The 20,850-nt window shown below is 43.7% G+C and overlaps 1 protein-coding gene across 1 annotated transcript in view; it reads right to left on the reverse strand.

The window, feature by feature from the left end:
* Nucleotides 1–8,323: 8,323 nt before the first annotated feature.
* The window catches only part of LOC311358220 (transient receptor potential cation channel subfamily M member 2-like), a gene marked incomplete at both ends in the record, with an annotated part of 33,404 nt that continues 20,877 nt past the window's right edge, over nt 8,324–20,850 (reverse strand). Inside the window, 11 exons of the mRNA XM_084478224.1 lie at nt 8,324–8,449; nt 8,583–8,699; nt 9,586–9,687; nt 9,851–9,929; nt 10,003–10,089; nt 10,191–10,220; nt 10,566–10,630; nt 18,103–18,242; nt 19,526–19,613; nt 19,908–19,989; nt 20,118–20,250. Coding sequence (XP_084334350.1) covers nt 8,324–8,449; nt 8,583–8,699; nt 9,586–9,687; nt 9,851–9,929; nt 10,003–10,089; nt 10,191–10,220; nt 10,566–10,630; nt 18,103–18,242; nt 19,526–19,613; nt 19,908–19,989; nt 20,118–20,250 — 1,049 coding nt within the window. The remainder of the gene's footprint in view (nt 8,450–8,582; nt 8,700–9,585; nt 9,688–9,850; nt 9,930–10,002; nt 10,090–10,190; nt 10,221–10,565; nt 10,631–18,102; nt 18,243–19,525; nt 19,614–19,907; nt 19,990–20,117; nt 20,251–20,850) is intronic.

Raw genomic sequence — 20,850 nt, forward strand, 5'->3', positions numbered from 1 at the left:
CCACTGTTTGGTAAAGAGATCTTTATCTGTAAAGTCTCCTGGTGGAGGTGGGACTCCAGTTTTTTGAGTTAGAGGCATTGATGGCGACAGAATGAATGGATCATCAGGATCCATTAGAGGATTAGAAACTGAGATTAGTGGCCTTGCATTTACAATAGCTGTCACTTCTGCCATTAGTGTACACAAAACCTCATGGGTTAGGCGATTGTGCTGTTCGAGAAGCATTGAGTCCAGGATTCTTCGGGCCGCCCCAATCAGACATTCCCAAGAACCGCCCATGTGTGAGGTGTGTGGGGGGTTGAATTCCCATGAGCACCCTTGTTGGTTTAGGTACCTCTGCACCGTGGCGTCTGGTTGGTTTTGGCTCATTCCAAGTTCCTTACATGCTCCTATGAAATTTGTGCCGCAGTCGGATATTAGCTGTTTGGCAGGTCCTCTTATGGCGAAGAAACGCCTCAAAGCATTAATACAGCTTGAAGTGTCCATTGACTCAATGACCTCAATGTGGACGGCTCTGGAGCTCATACAGCAGAACATCATAGCCCACCGTTTGCTCTCAGCTTGTCCTCCTCTTGTTCGTCTGGCAGTAATACACCAGGGTCCAAAGACATCCAATCCCACATATGTAAATGGAGGGCAGGTTTGAAGGCGTTCTGGAGACAAATTTGCCATGCGTTGCTCTTGCATTTTGCCTCTGAGTTTGCGACAAGTTATACATTTGTGTAAGACTGAATTGATGAGCCTCTTCTCCCCCAAGAGCCATAGACCTGCTGCTCTGACGGCTCCTTCTGTCAGATGACGGCCTTGGTGTTTGACTTGAGCGTGATGGTGTCTGACAAGCAACAAGGCGATGTTGTTATCCTTTGGGAGGATTATGGGGTTCTTCTCTCCAGCGCCCAGGTTAGCGTTATTTAGTCTTCCTCCAACACAAATGAGATTGTTCTGCAAGGTTGGACTGAGGCGACGAAGTCTGTTGTTTATCGGGACTGGCTTATTCGTGATCAAAGCTTCAAATTCCTTTGAAAATGCTCTCCTCTGAACAGCTGCAATAATGACTTCCTTTGCTAGGGATAGTTCATCTGGGGTTCGAGACAGATCACACCTGTGCCACCCTTTACACTTGTCCATGTCTTCAGAGAGCTTAAAGGACTTCACAATGTGAATTAAGAGTGCTATAGCTCGGACAAGAGAGTTGAAGCTGGAGAACCTTAGGAAGCGTTCTGTGCTGGGGCTTTTCTCTTGCAGCTTTGTGGCATAGCTCCTCACTTGGGGACGGATATCCACGTCCAGTTTTGGTTTGACCAGGTTGAAGGACTGAACTGGATCTGGTTCGTTGGGAGAGTCGAGCAAGAAGTTAGGGCCTTGTAACCATGCAGTCTGTGCCAAGAGTGAGGCAGGAATAGACCTTGATGCATGGTCTGCAGGATTAACCTCTGTGCGCACATAGTGCCATTGCTCAGGTTTTGTGGTTTGGCGAATGCGCTGAACTCTATTATGGACGTAGACATAGAATCGTCTGGATTCATTAGATATAGCCAAGGACCACTTTGCTGTCAGTATAGAACTTTGTGGAATCCAGCTTCAAGTCCAATTCATCATGGATTAAGTCTGCCATTTCCACTGCTAAGACTGCCGCACAGAGTTCGAGCCTTGGAATAGTTGGTTCAGACTGAGGTGCAAGTTTTGACTTGGCCATGACAAACCCAATGTGAGTTTGTCCATCTTCTTGTACGGCCTTCAAATACGCCACAGCACCGATGGCTTTGATAGATGCATCAGAAAACACACAGAGCTCTGTATGCACTGCCGTGTCTAGTGAAGCTGATGTGTATGTCCGTGGTACATGAAGGTGTCTCAGCTCCTGAAGTGATTCTTGCCAAGCTTTCCACTTGCTGAATTTGTCTTCAGGCAGTGGTACGTCTCACTCGGATAGCTCAGCGGTGAGTTCCCGAAGGAGGAGCCTTCCTTGGATTGTGACTGGGGCCAGAAAACCCAAGAGGTCAAAAACACTGTTCACCGTGGAGAGGACACCACAGCGATTGAACGGCTTGATGGTGTTTGCTACAGAGAAAGTGAATGTGTCACTTGCCATCTCCCACAGGAGACCCAGACTGCGTTGAGTGGGTGCAGCCTCTCCGCTTAAGTCCACATCCTTCGCAACTGCAGCACAGTCTTCAGATGGAAAGGCTTACAGGACTGTCTGGCTGTTGGAGGCAAACTTGTGGAGCCTGAGGTTTGACTCAGCCAGTGACATTTGTGTTCTGCTCAACAAGCTGATGGCTTCAGCATCGGTTGACGCAGAACGAAGGCCGTCGTCCACATAGAAGTGGCGTTTCACGAAGTTGACTGTGTCGGACCCATGTTCTCGTGCACCCTCTCTAATTGCTCTCCTGAGTCCGTAGATGGCTACAGCTGGGGACGGACTGCCGAAAACATGAACTTTCATTCTGTAGTCTATGATTTCTTTTGTCACGTCATTGTCCCGGTACCACAGGAGTCTCAGATAATTTCTGTGGTCCTCTCGCACCAAAAAGCAATGAAACATCTGCTGTATGTCTGCCAAGATGGCAACCTTTTTTTTTGTCAAAGTCGAAAATCCTGGGATCGTTAGGCAATTTACTGTTTTTAACTAAATTCAAAATGGCGGAAAATCTGACCACCCGGAAGTGGTAGGTTCTTGAGGCATATTTGTTCAGCATGTGGATATGCATGTGTGTGCAAAGTTTCATGAGTGTAGGTCAAACCGGTTGTGAGTTATGCTTGTGCAAAGTTTGCATTTTTGGGCAGTTGGTATAGCGCCACCTTTGGCCCAATCAGTGTAATATTTGCTGTGTGCTAATCTTGGGTCAACCTCTACGCGTCTAGTAAGTTTCGTAAAAAGTGAGCGATCGGGGTAGGCTGTGTAAGCAAATGTGGCGGAAAAAAAATATAATAATAATAATAAAACCAATAATTACAATAAGTTGCCTTCGCACACTTTGTGCTTGGCACCTAATAATAATAAAACGAAGAATTACAATAAGTTGCCTTTGCACACTTTGTGCTTGGCACCTAACAAGATAGTGGTAAGTGATAAATTACAAATGTAATTGTACAAATGGCTTAATTTCGCAGCAAGTAGGCTAGGTAGGTATGTTTATGTTAGCTACCTGCCTGACGGCCAATGCAGCTTGTAACAAACTAGAACAGTTTTCGAACGGACGGAATATAGTTACATACTGTAATATGTTTATTAATGGGATAAGGAAGACGCAGATCTGAATCACTGTTAATTGTATTTAATGACATGACATTCAGGCGTGCAGGAAGTAGTTTTCGTTAGTAGTTTTAGTTTGGTTGTTGTGAAAGGAGCTGCATCCCTTCTAAATATCAAAATATGGAAATGCTAACATATCTTTTCTTTCTCCCTCAAGGTGCTTTGCTTAAATTTCTCAGCCCTCAGGCTCTTCCTAAGGATACCTCCACTGATGAAGGTAGAGTGAATTTCTCTCACTGAGCTGGGTTGTTAATAGTGACCTCTTCCAATATGCTAACAGTGAAATGGTCAAACATACTTCACAGGTAATTTCAGATTTCTTTTCAATTATTTTCCCAGCTACACCATCAACTTCATCCTCCATTCATGAGGAAGAAGCTGACATGGAAGAGAGTCGATCCAGTGGTGCCATGGCCTCATCAACATCAACAGATGCATCACTTCTCAGTGCTGATGTTTCCTCTATAGCACAAGGTACCACAAGCTCTATAATTATAGCTGATATCCTGCACAGCCCAGAGTTTAAACTGATAAGTGTGTGCTGTCATATTGTTAGAAAGAAAAAAAGAAAAAAAAACAGTGCAAATCACTATTGAATTCCCACCAAACTGTGTAAATACCAGTCACTTTTGCCCATGGACATTTCAGAATTTTTAATATACAGTAGTGCCTGTCAAATTTCTAGGTGTCAGACACTCAGTGATGCATTCTGTACCTGAACAGTGGATTCTATTAATAAAAACTTCATTTTTCCCCCAGCTACACCGTCAATAGCATCTCTCACAGTGGAAGACACTGCATCCAGAACAGAAATTGAGTCTGCACCACTTCCCAACACTGAGGTTACCTCTACAGCTCAAGGTACCACAAGCACTGTCATTATAGCTGATGACCCTGCGCAGTGGCCAGCAGTCTTGACTGATAGTGTGTCAAATTGTTAAAAAAAGGACCAGTGCAAGTCACAAACATTGTATTCCCCCAAAATTCTGAGAATCCACCTCGAAGATTCACAAAAGACAATTACATGAGAAGCATGAAACATGGGGAGAAAATTCTTCGATCATGGATGTTATATTCCATGAGCACAGACTCAGTGTTCTGTTTCGCCTGCACTGTTTTTGGGAAGCGTGACAATGCCTTAAGCAACTGTGGCTTCCGTACATGGAGGAACCTAGCTCATCATTTAAAAGAACACGAATATTCAAAGGGGCATCGTGACAATATGACAAACTTGCATGAGCTGCAGAGGAGACTGCAAACCAATACAACCATTGATTAAAGACAACAGGACTTGATGCGGATCGAGATTGAGCATTGGAAAGGTGTCATAAGGAGAGTGATTGCCATAATTTGTCACGTGAGTTGTATGACCCTCACAAAATCTTCTGGCACAAGTTGAACTGATGGCACAGTTTGATTCAGTTATGTGTGAACACATAAGAAGGATACAAAACCAAGAGGCAAGAGTGCATTACTTGAGTGGAACCATTCAAAATGAAATAATTGCACTAATTGAAAACAAGGTACTAGAAGAGATTGTGAGAAGAGTACACAGAGCAAAGTATTACTCTGTTATTATGGATTGCACTCCTGATGTCAGTCATAAGGAACAGCTTTCCATTGTTCTGAGAATTTTCAATTGCGAACCATCTGTGTCCATTGCAGAACATTTCTTTGGATTTTTAGATGTTGAAGACACAACTGGTAAGGGCCTGACTGAAGTCCTGCTTGACCACCTGCAGAAACACAGTCTGAGTATTTCTGACTGCCGTGGTCAGTCTTATGACAATGGCAGCAATATGATGGGCCATAAACCATAAACCAAGTGTTCAGGCAAGAATTTTGCAATTGAACAGCAAAGCATTTTGCATTCCATGCAGCAGTCATACACTTAACCTGGTTGTGGCAGATGCTGCCAAGTCCTCAGTGCTGTCCATCTCCTTCTTTGGTGTGTTGCAAAGACTATAACTTATTCAGTTCCTCTGTGCAACGCTTGGCAGTTCTAAGGGAACATGTAAAGCAGCTCACTTTAAAACCTTTGTCAACAACAAGATGGGAGGCTCGGATTGACTGCGTGAAGGTGGTGCAATACCAGTTACCAGAGATCCTGGATGCATTGTCTGCACTCCAGACGTTTGCTATAGAGAAGGGGGACTCAGAGACCATGTCCACTGCTAAAAGTTTACATGGTGAGTTGAAGACCTGCAGCTGGTTGCACCAGCAGAATGTAAGGTCCCACTTAGGCTATGGTGAACGTAAATTGCCCAAACGTTCGACTTTACACTCTACTAAAAAAATAGCAGTTGCACCAAGCAGATAGTTTCAACGCAACACTAAGTTATAACTTATATTTTACACCTACCCTCTAGCTGGTGTAAGTTCCATTCTAACGATAAAGACCGGTAAATACGTTAAAAGATTTAAGTACCAAAGATGGCTATTCTTTTTGAGCAATGGGAAGAGGAGTTTCAATGCGGTTTGAGTCGGGAACGGATTGTCCGTGACCGAATTGATCCATTTCATCAGTATGATGATGTAGATCTATATGCGCGATTTTGGTTTCGGCCCACGTACAAACCAATATTCTAGAGCTATTCCATACAATGCATAGCCAGGTAGAGGCTAACTCAGACAAAAACTCTGACACTCACACAATGAATAGCATACAAAGCAGCAATGAGCTGCAATTTATTATAAAAATCCGCCATCAAATAGCTTAACCTCACGCCCAAGTCAATTTTAGAGAATAAATGACTGTTTTGTTTGCCCTCTCATTTGGGTGCTAACGCGTCTTCACTCGGATAAGGTGGAAACTTGCCGGTAGCAGCTACTTCCTGTTTACATTGTTTGCTGTCAATGATTGGCTTGAAATTATCTAAACGTCATTAAATGCGACACTGGTACAATTTACACACTACTAATAACGTTAAAACTTAAGTTATGGTGGTGCAACCAAAATTTACAACACCTTTAGTTTGAAACTATCTACGGCGAACGTTAGGTAAAGACAGACTTTACACTCCAACTTATGATTGGCTTTACGTTCTGCTGGTGCAACCGACTGCTGGTCTTTTCTGCTTTGCACAATGACCTGGTACAATGTTTTGTACCGGATCAATAATGTCAGCAAGCTGCTACAAAGTCCAAATGTGGACACTTAGATCAGAAACAGAAGGCTAAGGTAAAAGACTACCTTGAAGACTTCAGGGAAAATGGGATTGCTTCCTGTCAAACTGATGCAACAGACATTGCAGAAAATCTGAATATGGAAATGACCCTTCCTGAAAAAAGGCAGCGTAAAAAGAAAAGACAGTCTCTATATGAAGGTACAGAGGAAACTCAGTCTACTCCAGGCGGGACTTTCAAAAGAGACTTCTTTCTGCCCATGGTTGACACAGCCCTTAGAAGCCTAAGTGACAGGTTTTCAAGATTGAAAGATGTTTATGACCTTTATGACTTTATGTTCTCAAAGGACAACATGAAGCAGACAATAAAGAATGGAAAGCTTCATGAACGATGCAAAAAATTGGAACAAACCCTCCATGACATTGATGCTGATGACTTGGCACTTGAGATCAATTCATCTCTCCACACTTTTCCAGACCATGTAGCCACTTCCCCATTTGACATGCTTAATTACATATACAGTGAGAAGCTACTGGATTTGTACAGTAATTTAAGCATTGCTTTGCGTCTACTCCTGACTCTCCCTGTGTCAGTGGCCTCTGGTGAGAGGAGCTTTTCAGCTTTGAAGCTGATTAAAAATTACATGAGGTCCACCATGGGCCAAGAAAGGCTCACAGGACTGGCACTTACGTCAATTGAGCGTGATGTTCGCCGGTCTTTGGACATGGAGGACATTGCGGTTGCCTTTGCTGAAGCCAAGGCTCGCAAACAGCAGTTTTAGGGTTAGGTTTATTTGGTTTAATTTGCACATGATGGTCTGAAAGGTTAAACTTGTATTTATATTTACTTAGATTTATTACTATACAACCTGCAATCTTTATAGGTTGTTTGTGAACAATGTATCCTTTTTATGCATAAGATGGCAGTGTTTTATTTTCTCACTTTGTTAGGACTGAAAAATGTTAATGTGACTGTATGTATGTATGTATGTATGTATGTGTGTTTTTAAGTATGTTGGATTTAGTTATTGTGCACTTTTTTATGTATATTGGATTTTATGGTACAGTTTTTTTTTTTTTAATGTTCAAATGTTCAAATCTTATGCACAGTTTATGCAACAGCAGTATTTGCACTGTCAATATTTTTTATTTATATAAAGTGTGGGTGAACTTAAACTGTATGGCTATGCTGTGGTTCCTGGGGAGGGGGGGCCCCTCCATGTCCATTATTTTACTTGGGGCCCCCAAATTCCTTGAAACGGCCCTGCTTATGAGCACAGTACTGGTGCACTGGTGCAAATAATAATAATAATAATACATTTTATTTGTAGAGCACTTTACATTCGAAAATCTCAAAGTGCTACAGAGTTTAAGAGGGAAAAAAAGGGTTGTTACAACATAATACATTATACACAGTAAAATAAAAATTAGCAAAAGGCTTTTTAAAAAAGGTAAGTCTTAAGGTTTAGTTTAAAAACTGCTGTAGTCTGTGGGGCCTTTAGGTGGTCAGGGAGGGCATTCCATAGTCTCGGGGAAGCAGTGGAGAAAGCCCCATCGCCCATGGTGCGGAGCTTGGTTTTAGGTGGTCTGAGGGTGTGTGTTGATGCAGAGCGAAGGGTGCGTGAGGTGGTCTGGGGGGTGAGGAGCTCCTGGAGGTAGGGGGGGGGCATGTCCGTGGATGCACTGGTGGGTGAGGAGGGAGACCTTGAATTAAATTCTGAATGTGACAGGGAGCCAATGAAGGGATTTGAGGATGGGGGTGATGTGTTCATATTTGCGCACCCTCATCAGGATCCTGGCAGCACTGTTTTGTATGTATTGGAGCTTCTGGATGCTCCTGCCAGAGATCCCGATGAGGAGTGCATTGCAGTAGTCTAACCTGGAGGAGACAAAGGCATAGACGAGCTTCTCTGCACAGCCAGCCAATCAGAGACGCGGAGCGTTAGAACTTCCTGCGGTGCAGCTCTGCCACGCGTCGCAGGCCGTTCCTCTGGTGGGCACTCAGACGAGCCCTGCCACTCACCTCCTGCCACTCCAGCACCTCCGTGGACCCCCTGCTGTGGGCCACCTGACACACACAAACAAGATCCTATTACTGTTCAGTTATTAGGCGCTTTGATCAAAGAGACCGATTTTTACTGAGGAGGCCTGAAAGGTCTGGACTGTGGTCCGTTTCATCAGTCTACCACAGGGCTCCTCACCAGGAGGTTGATGCTGGTCATCAGAGGGCCGGTTCGGTCCAGATCTAGGGCCAGGATAGTCACTTCCACCCAGGAGTTGTCTGTGTTCCTGGCATCATCTACATAGCCTTCAAACACCTGGCAGACAGCAGTACAACTTCTGATTACATGTGATACAATCTGTAACATATTTCAGCCATAATATTCTCTTGTGATACATTTTAGCTGTAATACTCTCACACAGCCACATGAAGCAGCACCAAGCTTAGTTGAGAGGTAATTTCCCCTCACAATCACCAGAGGGCAACACTGAGCACATTTGACAAATTAGGCAGTAATACTCTCACACAACCTCAGAGGGCAATACTGAGTACATATAACATAAGCTGTAACACTTGCGCATAGCCACAAGGGGGCAGCAGCTGATCATACATAGATGAAGGGGGCGGGCTTTTAAAGCCACAGAACACGCCCACCTCTACCTGCCTATTTAACTCCACCATCTTAGAATCAGAATCTCTCGGGCGGCGTATCCTTGATACCAAGCTTAGAGAGGCTCCGCGCGTGTTATATACCATCCCTCTCCTTTTGTTTCATAGACGATAGACAATAGACCAAAACCTTAACCAAATAAAGTGAGTTAAAAGCGATCCTGTCTCGGCGGCCTTTCCTGGACTAAAATATCATAACAAATCCCAATCCCTCTTTTTATCCTTAATTGTTCAATTGTCTCTGGATCTCCAAACTGTTTCTACATATATATATATATATATATATATATATATACAGTATATACATCATTTTTCAAATAATGTAGAAACATTGTGGAGATCCAGAGACAATTAAACAATTTAAGATAAAAAATAGAGAAAGCTCCTCACAGATAAAAAATGAAAAATCTTGTGTAGCAAATGAGCTCAAATGATCTCTGACCAATAGGTTCTATAAGTAAGACACGAGCGCAGCAGGTCATGTTGAGCTTGGCTCAGTGCGGATGTACACTAGCACCTTCCCATCTGCTCACCTTAGTTCCCTCCTCCACCTTCTCCTGGATGTCCTGATAGAGCTGCTTTCCCATCATTGTCTCAAGAGCCGCTGGCAGGCGCTCTTCTGACCGCACAAGCCCCTAGAGGAGAAGATGGGAACTGAACATCCTGTGTTGGAACTCAGCCAAGTTAGCGCCAAACAGTTAAGATGAGAGGAGAACCATCAGGTTTTGGAACTCACCCCAGGTAGAGCCCTACAGTAAAGACATGAGGAGAACTAGACTACCGTGTTTTGGAACTCACCCCAGGTAGAGCCCAGCTCTCCTGGAGCTGGTCCCAGACAGCCAGGAACTCTAAGGCCGACCGGTCCACGTTTCTCCAACTAAAACAAATATATTATTAACCAAAGTGTCCTTGAGAGAGGATGTGTCCAGGGGTTGGAGAGGGGGGCCTACCGGGTCAGAACCAGGTCCAGCCCCGGGTTGGCCCCCAGCCGGGGGAGGGCCCCGTGGCCCATGAGGCCGGTCCTCCCTCCAGGGTTCCTGCTCAGCGGGTCAGGGAGGAACAGGGTGTTAGAGATCCACTCTGTGAGGCGGTGCGTGATGATGCTCTAATGCGTGGTGTCAGAGCTCTGGACTCGTACCTGTGTTCCCCTGAGGCCTCCCTCTGCAGTCTGAGAGAAGCATGCGGATTGGACGAGAGATTATAAAGAACGAGGAAACGTAAGCGTGTATCTTCAAAACGGAATATGTATAAATGAAGCTGCTATGTTCATTAAAATAACAACTAAGCATTGTTTCATATTCTATGCACATATATACTCATATATACACATATATACTCATATATACATATATATACTCATATATACACATATACTCATATATACACATATATACACATATACACATATATACTCATATATACTCCTATATACTCATATATACACATATATACTCATATACACATATATACTCATATATACACATATATACTCAGGAGTTGGAGACCATCGTACCCATCCAGGCGGTCCTCGCTCTCCTCAGGGTTGTATGTCGGAGGGTCGTAGGAGTCGAAGGTTACCTGGACAGAGCAGAGGTCACTGTTAGCTCAGGGAATGACGGTGACCGTGATGATGAGGAAGGTGGTGGTCACCTCCCAGTAGGGCTGCAACGATTCGTCGACATTGTCGACAAAAATCGATAATAGAAATTGTCGACAATGAATTCCATTGTCGACAATTGTCGCCAGACGTGTTTTTCCAACGGAGTGAGGCATCTCACTTCATTACAATCTCTGCCGAGAGTCGCACATGCGCAATAGCGTCTCTGCCGAGTTAAGTAGTAAAGTTTGAGAGCATTTTAGCCTGGATACGGCGAATAAAAAATATTACTTTCAAGGTTTGCAAAGCAGACCTTGCGTATCACGGCAGCACCTCGGTGATGCAACATTTAAAGAGAAAGCACGTCGGACAGTTGATCAAAACGGAGTCTGACTCGCCTCGGTAAGATTAAAGTAACATTAAAGCCAATACGTTTTGTTTTCCAAATAAAATGATTATCTCGGTGGATAACCGCGCCCGCGGTGTGGAAACCGTGTGCTTAAATCCTTCCCAGCGCTTCATCCGAGCAGTGTTTGTAATAACGCCGTTTAAAACAACGGCGTTAGGTAACACCGTTATTTTTTCAGTAACGGGGTAATCTAACTAATTCATTTTTCCGTCATTACAACGCCATTACTGTTACTGACAGTTTAATGCGGTGCGTTACTATGAATTGATTGAATAAACGGTGTAATCCGAACGCACCCCTGGTTGCACACACAAACTGCTAGTGAGGAGACCGGGTTTAACAAAGAGATAAGCGATTATGATTGGCTAAGGCAGAGTCATGTTTCATGGTAAGGCAAGGCAACTTTATTTATATAGCACTTTTCATACACAAGGCAGACTCAAAGTGCTTCACATATAAACAGTCATACAATAAAATAAAATAATAGATAAGTAAAAAGTAAAATAGATAGAAAATAAAGGCAAAGTTAAAAAAAAACATTTTAGAAAGGCAGAGTTAATAAAAATGCATTTTAGAAAGTGAGAAAATAAAGGCAAAGTTACTAATAAAAAATTGTAGAAGCATTGTAGATTTAAGATTTAGCAGAAAGCTAAAGCAAACATAAAAGTCTTCAGTCTTGTTTTAAAAGCTGTCAGAGTTGGGGCAAGTCTTAAATCCTCAGGGAGTTTATTCCAGCTATTTGTTGCATAGTAACTAAATCCTGCTTCCCCATGTTTCGTGTTGACTCTGGGGATAATTAACAGATTGGTCTCAGAGGATCTTAGTGGTCTAGAAGACTTATTTAGTGGGAGCATATCAGTTAAATATTTTGGCCCTAAACCATGTAGGGATTTATAGGTTAGCAACATGATTTTAAAATCAATTCTCTGACATACAGGGAGCCAATGTAATGATTTAAGAATTGGTGTAATATGTTCACATTTTTTGGTCTTTGTTAGAACTCTAGCAGCAGCATTCTGAACAAGCTGTAGTTGCCTTAGAGTTTTTTTTGGGAGACCTGTAAATAGACCATTGCAGTAATCAAGCTTGCTAGTGATAAAGGCATGTACAAGTGTTTGTAAGTCTTCGGTAGACATGAGCCCTCTAAGTTTTGCTACGTTTTTAAGGTGATAATATGCAGATTTTGTAACTGATTTGATGTGACTGTCGAAATGTAAATCTGAATCCATGATAACCCCTAGATTTCTGGCTTTGATTGAGGTTTTCAGGGACAGAGAGTGAAGGTGTTGGGTAACTTTAAGCCTTTTGGTTTTAGCACCAAATACAATTATCTCGGTTTTGTCCTCATTTAGTTGAAGGAAATTTTGGCACATCCAGTCTTTGACTTGCTCAATGCACTGGCACAACAGATCTATGGGCTGATAGTCATTTGGTGATAGAGATACATAGATTTGCGTGTCATCAGCATAGCAGTGATGGTCAATATTGTTATTTTGCATGATTTGCCCTAGTGGGAGCATGTAGATGTTGAATAGAGAGGGTCCTAAGATCGAACCTTGTGGGACTCCACATGTTACGTTTGTTGATTCTGAAACAAAGTCGCCAATGGAAACAAAGTAGTTCCTATTTTGTAGGTAGGACCTAAAGCAATTTAAAACTGTGCCTGAAAGCCCCACCCAGTTTTCTAATCTGTCCAAAAGTATTGTATGGTCTACAGTGTCGAATGCAGCACTGAGGTCTAGTAGCATTAGTATTGAGATTTTGCCAGAGTCTGTGTTAAGACGGATGTCGTTTACAACTTTAATAAGGGCGGTCTCAGTGCTGTGAAGGGGTCGAAATCCGGATTGGAAGGTGTCATAGCAACCAGTTGATGCCAGGAAGTCACTAAGTTGCTGGAGGACAACTTTCTCAATGATTTTACTTATGAAGGGTAGATTTGATATTGGTCTGTAGTTGTTAATAATAGAGGCATCTAGGGTCCGCTTTTTTAAAAGGGGTTTGATAACTGCAGTTTTTAAGGCTTTTGGGAAAGTGCCTGATTGGAGAGAGTTGTTAACTATTTGCAATATGTCTATTGCTAGGCAGTCAAAAACATTCTTAAAGTGGTTGGTAGGTAAAGTATCAAGGCAACAGGTGGATGGCTTCAGTTGTGTCACAGTTTCCACAAGAGTTTTAGAGTCTGTGACATTAAAGCATGTCATTGCCACGTTACTTTTGCGTGAATATGGTGGTAGTCCAGCATTTTTGTTTAAAGTGGAGACATTGATGGCGCGTCTGATGCCTTCAATTTTATCAGTATAAAATGCTGCAAACTCATTGCATTTCTGAGTGGAATGAAGGTCAGGTGGAATTTGTGTTGGGGGCTTGGTCAGTCTGTCAACAGTTGCAAATAGGGTTTTGGCATTATTAGTATTGGTTTTAATGATATTGGAGAAAAATGTTTCTCTAGCACTTTTTAAGTCTAAATTGTAAGCACGGAGGCTCTCTTTATAGATGTCATGGTGAATATGAAGTTTTGTTTTACGCCATATGCGTTCAGCCTTCCTGCATTCTTTTTTCTGGGCTGTTACAAAAGCAGCTTTTCTCCAAGGTGCCTTTTGCTTTCCAGAAATCGTTTTAACCTTATAAGGTGCAATGACATCTATGACTTTCAAAATTTTCAAATTAAAGTTTTCTAAAAGATCATCAGCAGAACATGGGTTGAGAGGTGGTAGCAAGGAGATGGCCTTTTTAAAAAGTACATTAGAATGTTCATTGATATACAGTTTTTTGACAGTATTTGATTTTGTCTGTATGTCGGGAATAAAAGATATATTAAAGAAAACACAGAAATGGTCAGACAGTGAAGGATCGGTCACAGAGAGATCTGAAACATTGAGACCCTTTGTGATAACCAGGTCTAGAGTGTGCCCCTTACAATGAGTAGCCTCTTTCACATGTTGAGACATTTCAAATGTGTCCAAAATGGTAAAAAGTTTTTTTGCACACTTATCATTAAAATCATCAGTATGAAAATTGAAGTCACCAGTTATAACTAGACAGTCAAAGTCTGTGGAGATGCTAGACAATAATTCTGTAAAGTCATCGAAGAAATTTGCAGCGTATGTGGGTGGCCTGTAAATACTTTTATCGACTTTTCATCGGCATTCAACACGATGCAGCCGCATCTTTTAATAGAAAGGTTGTTATGTGATTTTAAATTACCTCACCAGATTGTATTATGGATTTTGGACTTCTTGACTGACAGTGCAGAGAGTGTCTGTAAATGGCCGTTTCTCAGATTCTCTAATTATGTCCACAGGCTCGCCACAAGGGTGTGTCCTTTCGCCCTTACTCTTTATTATGTATACTGACGGATGCAGGAGCAGTCAAGAGGGCAGCAGCTATTTGGTCAAATTTTCTGACGATACCGCGTTACTGTCCCTTCTCCAAGGCTCAGAATCAGACCACGGGAATGCTCTCACTGATTTTATTTCTTGGTGTGATGATAACTTCTTGGACTTAAATGTATCTAAGACCAAGGAACTGATCATTGATTTTAGACGGAACAGAAATACAGCCAAAGAGTGTATCATACATAAGGAAAGTGTGGAAATAGTTACATCTTATAAATATCTGGGTACTATTTTCGATGATCACCTTAAGTTTGATGTAAACACTGAGGCTATTGTGAAGCGAGGGCAACAGAGAATTCACCTTCTCCGCAAACTAAATTCCTTTTCTGTAAGTCCTGTCATCCTCTGTCGTTTTTATCAATCTTTTATTGAGAGTCTCCTGAGCTTTTCTTTTATCTGCTGGTTTCACAGCCTCACAGTAAAAGACAGAAACAGCCTGAACAGTATTGTCAACATCTGTTCTAAGATCACCAGAGTTAAACAAAGGGACTTGAGTTATTTTTGCAATCGGCAAATCATTAAGAAAGCAGCAGGTATTTTGGCTTCTTCTGGCCATGTTCTTAAAAGTGAATTCTCTGTGTTGCCATCAGGGCGTCGCTACGCTTTACCTGCTTGCAGAACAAACCGCCATTCCAAGTCGTTCATCCCCTCTGCAATTCGACTACTAAATGCTCCGTAGTTGTGTATGTGTATTTGTTGTTTGTATATTACTGTGTCTGTATACAAGCTGCTCAAACTAATTGCCCCTAGTGGGATTAATAAAGTTGTATTGTATTGTATTGTATTGTAATAATTAATAGGAGAACTCTGGGGGAACATTTCAATACAGCACAAAGGTATTTGAATGATGGAAAATCACCAAATAGCATCTGTTTCCCCTGAAATACATTTTTAAATATAGCAGCAACCCCTCCACCTCTTTTTCCAGATCTACATACATCAAAAAAGTTATAGTTGGGAGGAGCTGTCTCTATCAGAACGGTTGCACTGTTATTTTGTTCTAGCCATGTTTCAGTTAAAAACATAAAATCCAGTTGAGAAGTGGTAATAAAATCATTAACTAAAAAATATTTGTTATTAAGAGACCTAACATTAAGTAGACCCATCCTGATGGTGTTATTGATAGGCTTTAAGGTTGATTTTGGTTTGGAGGGAATAGGTATGAGATTTGAGAGGTTAGCAGTGCGTCTAAGTTTCCCTTTGTTTACTCTCTTAGTGATTACAGCAGGAATGCAAAAGTTGCCATGTTTTGATGTAGGCAACTTTGGGTTCAACAGATTATGCGAAACTTCCTTTGTGCTGTGTCTACGGCTGAACCCTTTTTTGTCTCAGTAATAATCAGGACTACTATCAGTACAGGGAGGGGGGGGGCTGGGGCGCCCTCCGCTTGGGTGCTATCAGACTGTGGTCATGACATGGGGATGGTATCATTGACGCAGATGCAAGTTTGATGCCAACATTTCTCAGTTTCTTAAATTCATCTGGAAAATCATAAAGGGAGGAGACAGTGGAACTGGAGTTGTCGTTGTGGCTATGGGAGAGATGAGGCTGGTGGTCATCATCAATGGGGGACAGCTGGAGGTCATCATCGATGGGTGAGTGCTGGAGGTCATCGTCGATGGGGGAGTGCAGAGGAGGGGAGTGGCCGTTCCTCGCCAAGCCAGCATCAGCAAAGGGGGGAGGCATGGTGTCGATGGTGTCGGGCAGGCTGTTGTCTCTCTTCAAGGTCTGCTATCTGTGTGTCAGATAGTGGGACAGTAGATGGGGGAGGTGGGGGAGGCTGTAGTCTCGCTTCTTCTCATGGTGGGAGAGTGAGAAGAGAAGATTGTCCCTTAACAGTTTTGAGCCTAACCTGTTTGGGTGTAGGCCATCTGCTCTGAAAAGATATTTGCGCCCCCAGAACAAGTTGAAATTGTCAATAAAGCCCCTTCCTCTTTCATTGCAGACTCTTGAAAGCCATGTATTCAGTGCAAGTAGACGACTGAATCTGTTTATTCCCCTGTCAACGGCTGGTATGGGTCCACTGATGAATGACCTAACGTGTAATTTGTCCAGTGTGTCCAGAAGTTCTGACTGTTCTCTTCGAATATCATTAAGTCCTGCATGCACAATAATCTGGTTCATCTGCTTTCTGTGAGATGGGCCCTTGTTGGCTTGAAGTGGCGGTTGCAGACGCATGCACAGCTCGACTCCGTGGTGACTGGTTCTTGTTCCGTCTCTGTCCCCACCGTCCGTCCGGATGCATCCTGGGGCTCAGGGGTGCACGGGTGGCAGATGCATGCGCAGCTGGCCTCTCTGGCGACAGGGTCATGGTCGGTCTTTGTCCACACCATTCGTCTGGACGCATCTCGGGGCTTAGGGGTGCATGGGTGGCAGGCGCGTTCGTGGACTCCTGGAGTGGCAGGAACCGGTTCTTCATCGGCATGGTAAACTTCAGCGATTGGCTAATCCGGCTGATTTTAGCTTTGGGAAGCTTAGCATTTGGCGTTGAGTGAACTTGTTGATTCACTTTGGAATGTTGTTTGGACTTAGCGCCGACTCTGTGCCAATGAGAGGCAGTTGGAATTGTCTCTCTCTTGTCCAGCTTCGGGAAGGATACAGTGTAGCTTTGATCATCCTGTTGTGGATTTGTCTGAGCTAGCTCAGCAAACTCACCCTTCGGCACTGTATCCTGGAGAAGTCCTTTGCATTTTTCTAATGCTGCTAGCCTCGTTTCAAATAAAGCCACTGTCTGTTGCAGTTTGGTGCAGTCTGTGCATTTCCCAGTCTCTGTGCCTGAGACATCCGAGTACAGAGGCATGTTGGCGATAGGAAAGTCCAAGGCTTTTGCTGCGGTCTGATCCGGTAGTCAAAGTGCCAAAAAATATTGTTGAATCGAGCAATTGAGGTTGAAGGAAACAAACTATATATTCTTAAGTATTATGATCATGAAATAAAATAAAATAAAGTAGACCTGAACGATGAATTAAGTACTTTTTGCCACTGTCTAGCGGAGCTTCGGGAAACACGACCTCTCTCTCTGCTGTCTCTTATCTCTCTTCTGGTAGCCTCTTATGGTAGCCAATCGGAGCCAATGTTTTTACACACAAGCCAGGATAGCCAGGATACGCGTGCCACCCGCACACACAAACACCAAACAGAGTCGAAGAAGCAGCAGAGATAGCGAGTCCGGAGCAATTCAATGAAAAGTTGGCATTTTCAAGGTGGAGATATAAGCACTACTTCAAATTCATTGAGGTCAAAGGCAAGAATGTGCATGTAAAGTGAACATTATGTCCAGGAGCAAAGACTTTGTCGACATCCGTTGTAAGCAACTCTAATTTAATGAAGCATCCCACGACGACACACGCATCTACAAAGCTACTTTTTTTTTTTTTTTTTACAGTAACGCAAATAATTACTTTCCCTGGTAACTAATTACTTATTATAGAGTAATTCAGTTACTAACTCAGTTATATATATATTGAATAAAAGATGCATTTTTCATTGAAGTACCCATCTTTCTTGTGTTTATTATCATTTGCCACATAATTAAAGCAACCTCATGCTAAATTTAAGAACATTTTTATAATTATCAGATTAGTCGACTAATCGTTTCAATAGTCAGTGACTAGACGACTATTAAAATAGTCGTTAGTTGCAGCCCTACCTCCCAGGGGACCTTCTCCTCAGGCACGGGGAAGCGGGGGCCCTTGGCCCCGGGGTAGCTGAAGAGCCGGGCTTTGATGTGGAAGCCGTCCTCCTCCCGCTCCCCGTCCCCCGAGCCGGCTCCTGGAGGCTCGCTCTCCGCTGCGCAGAGAGACGGGATGGGAGGTGAGACAAGCAGCCACGAGTAAAGGACACAATGCAGATCAAACACGAGAAGATACTAATTATGAAATAACGGCTGAAAAGTGTGGTATCAAGATGGACAGATTTTTCATCTATGTACAGAAAATGGAATAGAATAAACTTTAGTTAAAATGTGCTGTAGGTAAGATCTTCCTTAGACTGACAGACTTATGAAGAGAGAGAGCCGATAAGAGCAGAAGAGAGGACGATTTTGAAACTGACAGCTGATTCCTCTCGGCCTCCTCCCTCTCCTCCTTTCTCCTCCAGTGAGAGGGCAAGATGAACGTTCTGAAATCACACTTCACTCACTAACAGCCGACGGATGGCTAAGTCAGTTCTAACTAGTGGTGGCTCATTCGCAAACGAATCAGTTCGAGCGAACGACTCTTTAAAACGAACGAACCGACCTGATTCGCCGCTCTCGTTCGTCGTCGTTCGTCTCGTTCGTTCGCCGAGACTCGACTCCCAGCTCCACCCACTAGTCGCTGAGTTGCGCTGACTCGCGAGTCGCCGTTCGTTCACTGACTGTGTTTAGAAGAATCGAGGACTGAGAAGTCACGAGAGTCAACAACATCCCGATTCCGAACATGAAGCACTCCTCAGCTAAAAGGAACTTAGTTAATGTTGTGTTGATTGTTGACTGTTTGCACCATTGCACGATCGTGATTCGTTTGAGAATGAGAACGAGGGAGGAGCTGAGTCTGACCGACTCGGCTGAGAACGTGCATTCGCGATTCGTTTTAACAAGAACGAGGGAGGAGCCGAGTCTGACAGACTCAGCATTCGCGAATGTGCATTCGCGATTCGTTTGAACGAGAACGAGGGAGGAGCCGAGTCTGACCGACTCAGTGACTGAGAATCATGATTCACCGCTACCGGAAATGCGAACCAACGAACGAACGAACGAATGAACGACTCTTTTTGGCGAACTGACCGACGCAAACTGATTCATTCAAACGAATCATGAAATCCACCACTAGTTCTAACTTATTATAATAACCCTTGACCAAATCTGGTTCGAACGGAGAGCATGATGTCTATGGTATTTGTTCTCCCAGCGGAAAGGTTCTGGGTTTGATCCCCTGATGTCCCCAAGCATCCATGAGCAAGACGCCCTACCCTCTTGTATTACCTGTGTCTGTGTGTGCAATCACACACAGATTTCTTTTGGAAAAAGCCTCTCCTGTATGGGAAATGATCATAGAGTCACAGAGAACAGAAAGCCAGTGGAAATGACTGACTGAGTTGGGGCGGTTCCTCTCCAGCGTGGTGGCCCTGGGACTGGAGACTGTCCATGATCCACTGCAGAGCCTTGCTTGACTGGGAGACCTGACGGAGATAGGGAGGAAGGGCTTTAACGATTATACAGGCTGTGCATTTACTGCTTCTCTCTGCTCTAGTAGGCACGCTTAAGTACACACCGACATGTACCTGCTGGAGCTCAGATGAATGACGAGGGTGCACACATTTCAATTCCATACCCTGATACTTTATAGGCCCAAGGTGACAAAGATGTGTATTCTGTGTATAAAGTGTTCACCTCCCTATACTTCCCCACTATCCCTCAACAAAGACTAGTGCCTGGAAATAACACAACGATGCGTCCCTAAACCATACGCCCACCTGCTCCTCCAGCCGGCCCAGGCGTTTGGCCACAGCAGCAGTGCTGCCGTCCTGTTCCAGTCCCTCTGCCAGTGTGCTGACCCTGGGGACACACCAGAGCTCAAGTACCTCCAGTCTTTAACATCACTGGGTCTGCTTCTGACCAAGATCAGGTTTATTGTGAGTGTGTCTGCTCAGGTCATGAAGACCTGACCAGGGGGCCGGGGTTACTTCTGGGCAGTGTCTAGGATGCGTCGCTCCATGCTCTGGCTCTGCTCCTGTCGCGTGGACAGCAGGTAGTTGTCCTTCATCAGAGCCTCCCAGGACAGCAGCTCCTCCTCCTCAGCCTGCAGGAGCTCCATCTCTGAGGGAGGAACCCCAGGGGGGACACACTGGTTCAGAATGTCAGGGACACATGCTTGACTCACTTACCAGTCCTCAAATGGTTGAGGGTGTTGGACTCCCAGCCCAGAGCTACTGGTTTTAATCTTGATGTCCCTAAGCTACCTGTAAGAGATCTTGATTCAAAGTTCTGGTCTGCTCCGTAATGACTGTACCTGTATTGACTGTGAGTGGCTAAAAGTGTCTGCTGAATAACTCAATAGCAAAGTAGAAACATAGCAAAATCATAAAAAAACAAAATGACCAGTACAATGTCATTGAATCAGGGTCAGGCAATTCACTGAAGGACGCCTCCAGGTAGTTAGGGGACATCAGGGATCAAACCCAGCTGCTGTTGTCCGCCTTAGTCACTTACAACCACAATAACCGGTTAACGGTGTCCAGGTTGACCAATCCTGAAGTCTTACTTTCAGAACTGGCATACATGTTACACAAAAATCTTATTGGAAAATAAATAAGTACACTTATAATAAATTCAACCCACTAATGAGCCATCAGATCATCACCTCTCTCTTGTAACCCCCTCCCTGTCACTCTCCACTCTCCATAAAGGCATACAACA

The sequence above is a fragment of the Micromesistius poutassou genome, assembly GCF_964030765.1.
Source record: "Micromesistius poutassou genome assembly, chromosome: 14".
Classification (NCBI taxonomy): domain Eukaryota; kingdom Metazoa; phylum Chordata; class Actinopteri; order Gadiformes; family Gadidae; genus Micromesistius; species Micromesistius poutassou.